Source organism: Acanthochromis polyacanthus, chromosome 15, assembly GCF_021347895.1.
Source record: "Acanthochromis polyacanthus isolate Apoly-LR-REF ecotype Palm Island chromosome 15, KAUST_Apoly_ChrSc, whole genome shotgun sequence".
Classification (NCBI taxonomy): domain Eukaryota; kingdom Metazoa; phylum Chordata; class Actinopteri; family Pomacentridae; genus Acanthochromis; species Acanthochromis polyacanthus.
Window position 1 is genome coordinate 23,225,228 of NC_067127.1, and position 11,575 is coordinate 23,236,802.

General features: G+C 40.7%; 1 protein-coding gene across 1 annotated transcript in view; it reads right to left on the reverse strand.

Moving 5' to 3' along the window:
* LOC110967819 (adhesion G protein-coupled receptor A3) overlaps positions 1-9,568 on the reverse strand; it is a 228,203-nt gene extending 218,635 nt beyond the window's left edge. The window contains 1 exon segment of the mRNA XM_022217540.2: positions 8,907-9,568. Coding sequence (XP_022073232.2) covers positions 8,907-9,232 — 326 coding nt within the window. The 5' untranslated portion in view covers positions 9,233-9,568.
* Between the last annotated feature and the right edge of the window lie 2,007 nt (positions 9,569-11,575).

Sequence of the window (11,575 nt, forward strand, 5' to 3'; positions counted from 1 at the left end):
AGGCCAGAAGGAGAGAGAAATCAGAAATTAATTCTATGCAAAATGACACAATTAGAACAAGAAAAGCACTCAGAGAGCACAGCACTCTGCTAAGGCTGCTAAGCCATTGTATCATTTCCTATGGATTTTTAAAAAAATTGACTTGCGGTGAGCATAGGTGTGCGTTATGCCTGTATATGTTATGTGTAGATACTGAAGTGCTTGACCTAAATATGTGGCGGGTGGCAGGAATTGATGTCACTCTGAAATACCCCCACAATTTAATCAATTGTTCCTTGTACCATTTCCGACTAAGTCCTGATAAGTCCGCAGCAGTCAATTTGTAGTAGGATCACAATCATGACCATCAGCAGGCAACTGACGTAACGTTCACTTGTCAGAACTACAGTGATGCCGTGCCGCTATCTGGCAATGATACAGAAAATTTTAGCAAATCTATGGATCCAGATTATAAGCCGCATCACTGCCAAAATCTAATCTCTTGATCCTTGTGCCATTTCTGACCTTCCCTGAAAATTTCATCCAAATCTGTTTGTCCGTTTTTGAGTAATGCTGCTAACAGACGGACAAACAGACGGACAAACACATGCCAATCGTCACATTACTCTGTCGCGTTCCTTGGCGAAGTAGTACAAATCAGAAAAAAAGACAGATTTATTAGACAATTTTCTACAGTTTTGTCATAAAGAACAAATGCAAAGCATTTTTTTATATGTGAAAACCACTGTCCTAAAACCCTGCATCGACAGCTGAAGGCCTGAGCAAGTCTAAAGCTCAACATGAAACATATGTGATAAACCTGATAGCATCAACAGCTAGCACCGACTGAGCCCAGAAACATATGGAAGATGCAAGGTGTCATTTTGAGTGACAAATAAGCTAACCCAACGCTTTCGACATGATCCAAACACACACACACACACACAGACCAGCGCACGGCACTGAAAAAGGCCTGCCAAGGCTCCTGGGAGACAGTCAGAGGAGCTAATACGCGTCCCACTGAGATCACACACACTGCAACAGAAGCAGCACACATTAGGGTTTTAATCACCTTGTTTAACAGTGAGTCAGAAAACAGGGAAAAAACAACATGATTCTAAGCTGGCCTCCTCTGCTCCTTCAAATTTATGACCCTTTAAGTAACTTCAGTATTTGTTCAGTGGAGCAGGAAGGAGGCAGGGATAGCAGCGCAGAGAAGTATCCTTGGCAGACACTGTATTTGTCTTTACCTAATATTTTTAGATGGGAAGTCTGGGTTTCGACACATTCTTGGTTTTTCATGGCTACGGCGCGATTTACAGACTCGTCTCTCCCCCAGCGGTCGTGAACTCTCGATCACTGAATCATTACCGTCTGAAGCAGAGCTGATCAGCTGTTCCATTTAAGCACATCACAGACAGTCAATCTGAAGGCCAGAACACTTAGACAACTTCTGAGTGATACATCAGTACACACCTACTGTCACCTGGAACAAACCTAGACCAAGCATTTGATGGTAACTAGATAAATCAGTCACTACTTATAAGAAGACTGTCAGTTTCCAACTCGCAGCAACATTACAGCTCTGCCCTGACCTCTCTGTTCTTGAGCACACAGATAACATGAGGCCAAATGTTCTTGGCTTTCGCTATCGCACAGGGAAAAGTGCTGGGGATCTAAAAGTATTACACCCTCTGGAGCTTAGACGACTGATATTGGAGAGTGCACTCATCTAAAGATGAACCTTTTGCTTTTTTAAAAATCTTCCATATCGCTGGAGATAAGCGTGAGGAAGGCCAACAGAGAGACAGAGAGTGAACGAGAGAGATTGCTGCGACTCCTCCAGATGGGAGATAGAACATTTCATCAGGGTCATTTTGGTCACGTCTCCTCAGATTAACAGTCAGCTCTCTATGTATATGTGTGTCATATCTTTTACGGTGTTTGACACTCTGAATGTCTTGATCCGCTGTGCGTTCACAACGTTTGTCAATGAGGTAATGCACCGGAGTATATGGACGGGCTGTGTGCGCGATGAAATATTCATGCAGAAGTACTCAGAACCCTGAAGAGGGTAGAGCACAAACAGCACCTCGGCAGACAAGAAAAAAGCCCCCAAGGAATAAGAGCGAGGAAGAGTAAGGGAGTTGGAGTGAATAAGAGAAGAGAGGAGAAAAACATAAAAATGCATTTATAGCAATAGCAGTATTTATAGCAATACAAAAAAAAACATGCTCTGACAGGCCACATTTGTTCATGATGACACATGTAGATCAATGTAAAGCCATGAGAACTTTGATCACACTCCGCATGCTATCACTAACTGTCCACCTATGGTGAGGCAGCACATTTTCCGCAATCCATCAGCCATGCTTCCTGTGGTGTCTCGCAGGTTGTTCTCTATGCCAGCAAAATGACTGACATGTTCCAGTCGTGGTTTGGAGCCAGCTACAGTCCCGTCCTGATCACTTTGCTCCAGACACCACAAAAGCCCCTCCTGTCTCTTTCTGAAAGGATGATGATGAAGGGAAAGGCCCACAGAATAGGATCCTCCAGCTTTGGCACTGCCCCAGACCAGATGCCCTAATTTTTTCTCTTCCTCAAACATTGGACCAACCAGGCTTTTGAGGAGCTTAGCGTCAGAGAACAAGCACAGTGAAGAAGATCACTTTCAGCAGCAGAAACTGCAGTAAATCAGACACACTGTTTCACAGTTAGGTGGATTTAAAAAGGCCAATTCACTAATAACAAGTAAAATATTGGCTTATCATTGATGCTTACACATGCAGTTGTTGCTAAGAATTCTAACAGATGAGAGGAAATAATTTATGTTTTGTTTTAAAGTCCCACTACAGTCATTGATTAAACCCCTAAAAACTCATCTCTGTGTGTCAAAGTTACAGATTATATTTTTTTCCAATTACAATAATCCTTCCCTGCCGTTAAAAGACTTAGATGTAACTCTGCTTAAATACTGTAAAACTGCTCTACACTACACAATAACAAATTGTAATATTCAAGTGATTCAGCCATTCATGTTGGAACCTGAAACAGACGAAGAATAATGACTAAGACCAGACAGTCTCGCCTCACAAGTTGAGAGGACTTTTTCGTGAATTTTGTTACATATGAAACAGCAGTTGTTTCACGGTGTAAATGCTCAATGGTGTCACCGGCTGTTTATTTTGCTCATGACGTGCTTCTAAAAAAACACCATATGTTAACAAGGTAAAAATATTCTGCAAATCTTCAGGGTCTAAGAGCTGTTTTGAGCACTGAACTGATCATGATTGCAACATGGGATAGTGTTGAGTTCTAGACAGATTGAAATTGAGACATTTAACTCACTGAAATTCACTAATCCTCTTAGTTACTGCTGCACCTGTCAAACTTGCCATTCTCGCAGCACATGTCATATGGTTTACAATAACAACAGCTGTAGATTTATCATCGAAATTGATTCTGAAGTGACAACTGTCACTGGCAGATTTTGTCAGCTTTACCGAATGCATCATGCATTATTTGCTGCTTTCCTTGGAAGTAAAGCCACATTGCTACTTTGGGTAGTAAACCTGTTAGTCAGACACACCAGCGCATACATCAGAGCAGACAAACACACTGTTTAACCTCTGATGATTTTTTCTACATTTACATCTGGTAAGAAAACATCCTCAAACTCAATCGGTAACAGCTCCACTGGGCTCTGTGGCTGAAAAACACTTGAGAGAGTTTCAACACAAAAAGAAAAAAGTCTGTGTCCTTATCACCAGGTCAGAGTGAGATCTGAAAAACTCTAATTAAACTGTACATTGAAGAGAACAAGCAGCCTTATAACGATGAGCCAGCGACACTGGAGTCACTGAAAGCGTTCTAAAAAAAACTGAACTGTAACAGAAATTAAGCCTAATACTGCATCCATTCAGTCAGCATTGGGGCTGGCAGCCTCTTTGCTATACATGCCAAGCTTGGCATCTCTTGAAGGATAGCACTGAGTTGTGTCCTAATACAGCCTGCTCCCACCTGGGATCTCCAGGAGGCAAAGGGTTAATCCATTCTTTACACTTTTGCTTTTGTATTTCTGCTTTGGGGAAAGTAGGATTTTAAACATTACTGTAGCTCCGTGCGCACTGCCTCAACATGCGGTGAAATCCAAAGCGTGGTAGACCTGACTTCTAGCTTCACTCATGATGAATGGACAATTGCACAGGGGAGAAGTTCATGGAGCAGTCACTTGGAAGCTAATTTGAATCCTCACACAATGAGCTACACTCATGAAACACGAATAATCACACATATGCAAAGCCCACAGCCAAAGCATACCCGAGGTATACTCTGACCTGGGTTAGTTTAGACTTGTTGACACATAAAGATTAAGCATGTTAAACTTTTATAATTGTTCAGTAATTTAGTTTGTTTTTACAAAGAGGTATGCTCAGCAAGCAAATCATTATGAAAAGCATAACTAGAATAATCTTAAGCTCGGTACAATTTAGAAAGTTTAAATCAAAGAAAAAACTGAATTGCACACTAAGATAAAAATATAATGTAGCCAAATCATTATCAAAGAAGATTAACATTGGCTACTGCTAATCATGATTTTAGTACAATATCTATTTATATTACCTTTGTACTGAACTTAAATCCCCACCTTCCCGGGATCCCTCTGCATGTTCTCCCTGCACATGCATGTGTTTTCTCCGGATGCTTAACTGGTGACTCTAAATTGTCTGTAGGTGCAAGTGCAAGGGTGCTTCCACCCTAAATCAGCAACCCTAATGAGGATTAAGCGGTAAATCTGGATGGATGTAAGTGCATAGTGTGTCTCTCAGAGGACTTAGAATCAGCTGTGACGGCACGACAAGCGTCACCCCATTACAGCTATACGTTTGTGACAGTCACATCATCCCAATCAGCCTCAGTCTTACCAATCAGGTGATATTTTACCAAACGCGTCACAGCAAGTCTCTCCCTTAAGTCCTCTAATGGCTGTTTTGCTGCCTCTCCGTGTCTATCTCCCATCTACACTTTATCCCCTTGTCTCTTCCACAATCTGTCTGTCCTCTGCTCTGGACTGGCGATGTGTCCTCCTGTTAGAGCGCTGCCTCAGACAGGTGTCGGCTACAATCTGAGCTGCTGCTCTCCTGCAGTGAGCCGGCGCTTGTGCTGCTCGCCACCGATTACACCAGATAGGTCCCAAGGTCAACAGAGCTGTCAGGACGAGCTCCCAACTCCTCGGCTCCCCCCTCCACGGCGGAGGTGTTAATCGAGGCCGTTGTTACGTACGGAGAGTTCCTGTCGACACTCCTGCATTTTCGTCTCTCTTATTTATGCTAATGTTCTTCCATTTGCTCGTTAAGCTGTTTGTCTTTGGCATTTGCAGGGTGCTGCGTTATTACAGGGTTTGTTCCTTGTAAACATTTTATAGACACAATAATAAAAGGCAAAGAGAATAGAAATAAAGCCCAATCTGTGAATTAATTACAGGTGGCATGCGGATCTGGGTTTTGGACGTGACACACTGCACTTGAGCTGTCATTTGAGGAAATGACTCGACAAGGAGCTCATTGTCTACGTAGGTGGAGAGATCAGGACAAAATGAAGAGTGCACACAGGGAAACATTTGGGAGATTTGTTGGCAGTCTAAAGGGGGAGATCGGTATGTACATACTTCCCTTGATATATCTGTTTATTTGCACAGCACATCTAAACAAAAGAGCGAGCAGGGAGGCCACTTCAGCCTGACAAAGGTCACATTTCCTAACGCAGGAAAACTGCTTCCTGGCTGGCCAGAGCTCTGCTGTAGGATCTAGCTCACCAAGGAACAGTGCTGGGTGAGGTGTGAGCTTATTTTTTTTTAGTCTAATCATAACACAGCACGCACACTACCTTCAATTTCTCAAGTGAACTGAGGAAAGAGAAAGATGCCTCCGGCCGCATGCAGTCAGTTCGATAGTTACTGTACATTCTGAAGGAAAACGTCGAGTCTCTGCGTTATTTATCCACGTGGACCCCTTTAAAAATCAAGCTTCGTTACTATCCGCCATCTACAAAACAGGTCGGTTTTGACGAGTGCTGAAAATAAAACACAGCCTTTAACCATTCTCCACTTAAAGGAACAAAAGCAACCCCTGCCTACATGGAAGCAAACACCACTCCAAACAAATTGCAGTAAGCAAAGTGCTACCATTAATCAGCTGCGCTCGTAGTTCACAATGAGTGGTCGGCTGTAACTTGTCAAGGGCCTTTACATTTAGCATTTGCTTTTACACGCCAAAGGCAGACCTCAAGCTTCCAAAAATAAAGCTGTCTAATAATCCATCAGTCAATGTGTGCACCTGCAGAGACAGAGAGAGAGAGAGAGAGAGAGAGAGGACGTGTGGGGAAAGTTATCAAGCCCTCAAGTGTCTGAAGTGCTATTTCATCTAAGAGAGGCACGGATGAATACTAAAGGAGCTTTCTTGAAGTTCCCGTGGATGAGCCAAACCTATGTTTGAATAACTTTGACTACAATGCAAATAATATCCCTAAAGAGCGCAGAGGGGGGAGAAGGTAAATGATTTATGCAGATGTGGTTAAGTGTAGCAACACAAAACAGGTGAGGCTTGAATACAGCACACGCAGGAAGAGTGATTCTTAGAGGGAGGCCACTAGAAATTCAGAAGCACGACAAGGAATACACTAGCATTCAAAAGTTTGGGGTCACACAGGCAATTTCACATTTTCCACTGAAAACACACACTTTTATGCATGCGCTAACATAATTGCAGAAGGGTTTTTTAGTCATCAATTAGCCTTTCAACACCTTTAGCTAACACAATGTAGCATTAGAGCACAGGAGTGATGGTTGCTGGAAATGTTCCTCTGTACCCCTATGTAGATATTCCATTAAACATTTCCAGCTAGAATAGCCATTTACCACATTAAATCTGCTTTCCTTTCAGAAATAAGGACAGTTCTAAGTGAACTTTTCAATGGTAAAATGTATGTTATTTGGCTACAATTTTAATCAGTGATTCAGCATTTCAGGATTTAGAGGGAGTAGTTGCTGCTTCCACCCATGTAACAATACACACAGTATTACTGCAAATAATGGTTATTTTTCATCTCCCATAGGCCAAATGTCATCCTCATCACTGTGTACTGCAGGAAAAAGATAGTTAGTAGTCAAAGCAGCAAGAAAAGGCGTGCATTTCTTCACCGCAAACGACTGACAGACTGTTGTCCAGATCTTTGCACCATTTCTCCAAACTGTGTGTGATCATTCCTGCTGCTATTTATATGCGCGTGTGTTAAACTGACGGTCATGCGTCTCATCTCTGCTCTCACGTCTTCTCCTGATCTCTTTGCATAACAGATCTTGATCTCATCGAAGCTACCTCATGAAAACAAAGACTGTTGATTTGTTTTCATGAATTATTTAACAGTCTTAGTTCTCTTCTAAAACACCCGTCAAGAAAAAAAAAATACTCTCATTTAAGTACACTGTAAAAAAAAAGTTATTTAATGGTAAAATTCCAGCAGCTGTGGTTGCCACGACGCCACTGTAAAATGACAGTAAAGTAGTTTCTTCATTGACGGTAAAGAAATGTATCGATACTGTGAATTTTAAGGCTTAAAAATGTGCTATATTCCATATTTTACTGTGGAAAAAAAGCTTTAACCTTTAATGAAATTTTAGTTTTACTCCAAAATTGACATGAAAATACCATATAAATAAAGTTTGTGTGACTTATTATAAATATTACAACATTTTTTCATTATCACTTCAACAGTTAGTGTATTTAACATTTAATATGTATATTTTTTTTAGCAACGATATATATAGCTGTCATAAATATTAAAGCATATGTCCGTTAACGCAAAAGTACATCAATTTGACAGGTACAAACCTTATTTTTTACATGAAATAAACGTAAAAATCACCATGTTACTTTTTAAAATATTAATGCATGTTTCGGTTATCAGCACAACTGTGAAAACTGGTTTTCTTTTCGAGAAATAAATGCAAAAACTAAAGTATGGACGTCATACTGTTGGAGACCTTACAGATTTCTGCTATCACGTTTTTGACAGTTTTTCCACTGTAAAATTGCTGAACATTTTTTACAGTGTAGGTGGAAGTGGAACAACATTTAGCACATTTGACCTAATTAACTGATCCAAATAATAATTCAGTCATCAAAGCCAGTAGATGAGTCCTGTCTGGGAACGATAAATCCCAATAAAAGTGTCTCAACTTTGCTGCCAAATTAAAAATCCGTTCAGTGGTGTTTTATTTTTATAAAGGTGGAGAAGACAGGCATGATAAGAAGAAGCTCCTTGACATGTGACCACTGCCAGGCTTATTCAAGGTCCTGTTAGCGATTAATAAAGAAAAACCTGCAATACATAATAATTTCTTTATTATAGGTGACTGTAATTTCCACTGGGACTTACTCTGTGACTTTGCCACTTCATAATGAGTTTGAAATTGAGGTCATCTTCTATTTTGTGTTTTTTTTTTCCCCCTTCCCTTTCTGCTTAGCTGTGTGCAGTGTTTCTATGATATTGTTATAGAGGAGTGCATCTGGGGTAAGCTCAGAGACCTTACTTTATTATCCTTAGTGGTATCAGTGCAGCATTTCCGAAGGGTAATATATTAATTCATTTATTTTTGATGTGTGGTATCCTTCTCAAGCTCAATTATCATGAATAACTGACTTACTGCTAAATTGCGTCAAAGCTGTTTAACCTTGTGGAATCAATTTGGAACACTTAATGTTCTTGCCCATGCCTTCAGGTCCCCTAACTGGGATTTAAGGATCTCTGGGGGCCCCTGTGGAGCACTTCAAGGACCATACAGCAGAATCCTCTGGAACATCTCTCACTGTAATTCCTGCCCAGCTGACAGTCACCCCCCACCAGCCCAGTGTGTGGATCCTACTTACAAGGACACTGTTCTGTTGGGGAGGAAGCTGGGCTGCAGGGTGTCCATCAGGTCCGCATCGTCACACACCACTTTGACTCGGACGTGCAGCCTGCTCAGTTCCTTGGACCTCTCGGCTGAGCAGTGGCAGCTGTCAACGATCAGGTCCGGACAGTTTCTGTTGCTCTGGATCGAATCCCACAGCAGGGCCGTTACGCAAAGCAAACCCAGCGCTCTCATCGTGGACTGAGATTGTTGTAAAAACTCCTTCCCAGCTCCTGTGAACAGTCGGGACCATCTCACGTTGACTCCGATACAGAACAGCCTGTGATCGAGTCCAAATCTCATGTCCCGTTACTCACCTGCTGGGCGGAAAATCTTCAGCTCTGCCTTTAAAACCACGAATAAAGTTATTTACCACTGATAAGAAATGCTGAATCGGTGCCATTTTCTCCTAAAACGAGTCCTCCGAAGTGTCCTCTGAACTGCGGCATGCGGAGGGAAAACTTCCAGCGCTGCGCTCTCAGAGTCCCGAGAAAGTTTTAACAGAGCTCATCATGAATCAAACTATTTCAAATGTCTTCGTGAGGTATTAAAAATCATCCTCTCCTGTCCGAGCTACTGCACGTCGTACTGTCAGTCACTGTCATCACACACTTCGTGCGCCCTTGGACCTGTTGCGCATGTTGTGTCCAGAAAGTCCCTCCCCGCTCAGTCCTGACAGTGTGGGCTGTTAAACTTCTCACATCCCACTGAGCCACACGAGGCCACAGACACACATATGGTGACCTCTGTCACCATTAAATCATGTTTATCATTTTGTAAACATTATTTACTATTATTATTTGTAAGGGACGGTGTGCCATATTAACCCTCTGAGGCCCACAGTCGCAAAATTGCATTTTGCATTGCAAAATTGCATTGCATTTTTTTTTTTTCTGACTGAATATAGACAAGCACTATATATCCCAGCACCCCACACTCTGAACTGCAAAACTACAACTTTTTTGGTGGGAAAATATAAATACTGCATATTCCAAGTTCAAACAACACGGCTGTCTTGCACTGAGCACACAGCTCTCTCTTTTGGAACAATTTCAACAATTTTCCAAGAACATAACTGCTTAAAAGTTTGGGGTCAACTTAGAAATGTCATTTTTTTTTTTTTTTTTTTAAAAGCTTGCCAATAACGATGAAATTAAATGAATCAGAAATACAGTCTCAACATTGTTAATGTGGTAAATGACTATTTTAAATGGAAAAGGGCTGATTTTTAATTGGAATATCTACACAGGAGTACAGAGGTCCATTTTCAGCAACCGTCACTTCTGTGTTCTGATGACTAGAAAACTCTTGTGCAATTTTGTTAGCACATGAATAAAAGTGTGACTTTTCACAGAAGACATGAAATTGTCTGGGTGACCCCAAACTTCTGAACAATAGTGTAAGTATTTGACAGTAGTATTTGTTTCCTTCATCCTAAAGATTTTTAGTGATAGAAAAATTATTATTTTTTAAAAGTATAATGCATATCATTTCCAGGGATTTCTTTCAGTGTTGCAAAAATGCAACACTGGGCTTTGATGGGTGCTGCTTATTTACACAGAAGGCCCCATCACTAGTTCATGAGTAAATTCATCAATTGTGCCATCTACGACAATATACAGTGTCTATATTGTGTGTATAGATTATGGCATTTAAGGAGACGCAAAGGAGAATGCCATCCACCAATTAGGAGTCCTCAAACATCAGAAATCATTATGATGTTCAAGAAAAGTTCGATATGTGAACAACTTGTAGAGGACTGGTGTAATACAATTCCACTTTTGCAAGTTCAGAAAGAAAGAAAGAAAGTTGTAATGATGTCATTTTCGTACAATTATTGTGTGAAAGTGAATTCTAGCATTGATTGCAATTACAGTTTTGACTTGTTAAATTAATTTGTATTTTATTGTGCTGCATTCAACAATTTCCCATCAACAAAATACATTTTAAGATAGATATTTTGATATTATTGAATCATCATTGCCTAATCATCTGTAGACTTTGTTTTAAAAAAAAAAGTAATATTTGTACACACTAACACCTGCTGTTACAATTTTCACAAGATCCTAAAAATTCCCAAAAATGAAGAAGTCTCTATTTTCTTGATTAGAGGCGTGCTGAAAACAGTTTACAAAGGAAAAAAAAATATTACATCAACAACATCAATGCTTTGGATTCAGAGGGTTAAGAATCAGTGTTACCATTTTTAGCCTGACGCTCATTTACAGGTCAGTTAACACTTTCACACAGAGACAAGAATGACACAAAGCAAACAAGACACATCACGGCCACAAACACATTCTGTCAGCACCATGATTATGTTAGACTGAATAAAAGCAAAGCTATCTGAATACAAAGCAAAACACATTAAATACAGGGTCAAGCAAAAACTTCTTGAGTATAATTAATGTTTAGAAAGTTTTCAGCAGAATCTTCGGTTTGAGTTACTGACAGAGCCACAGCGTTTTGATGTCATCTGGTAGGGCGTTCCACTGAGCTGTGGCTTTCACAGAGAAAGCTGACTGCCCAAAGGCATCACGACTACACAGCACAGCACAATCATTTATCCAAGATGTTCTACTATATTTTAGAGAGGATTTTTCAAAACAAAACTCAACAAAACCATGCACTGTAGGAGGAGCCAAA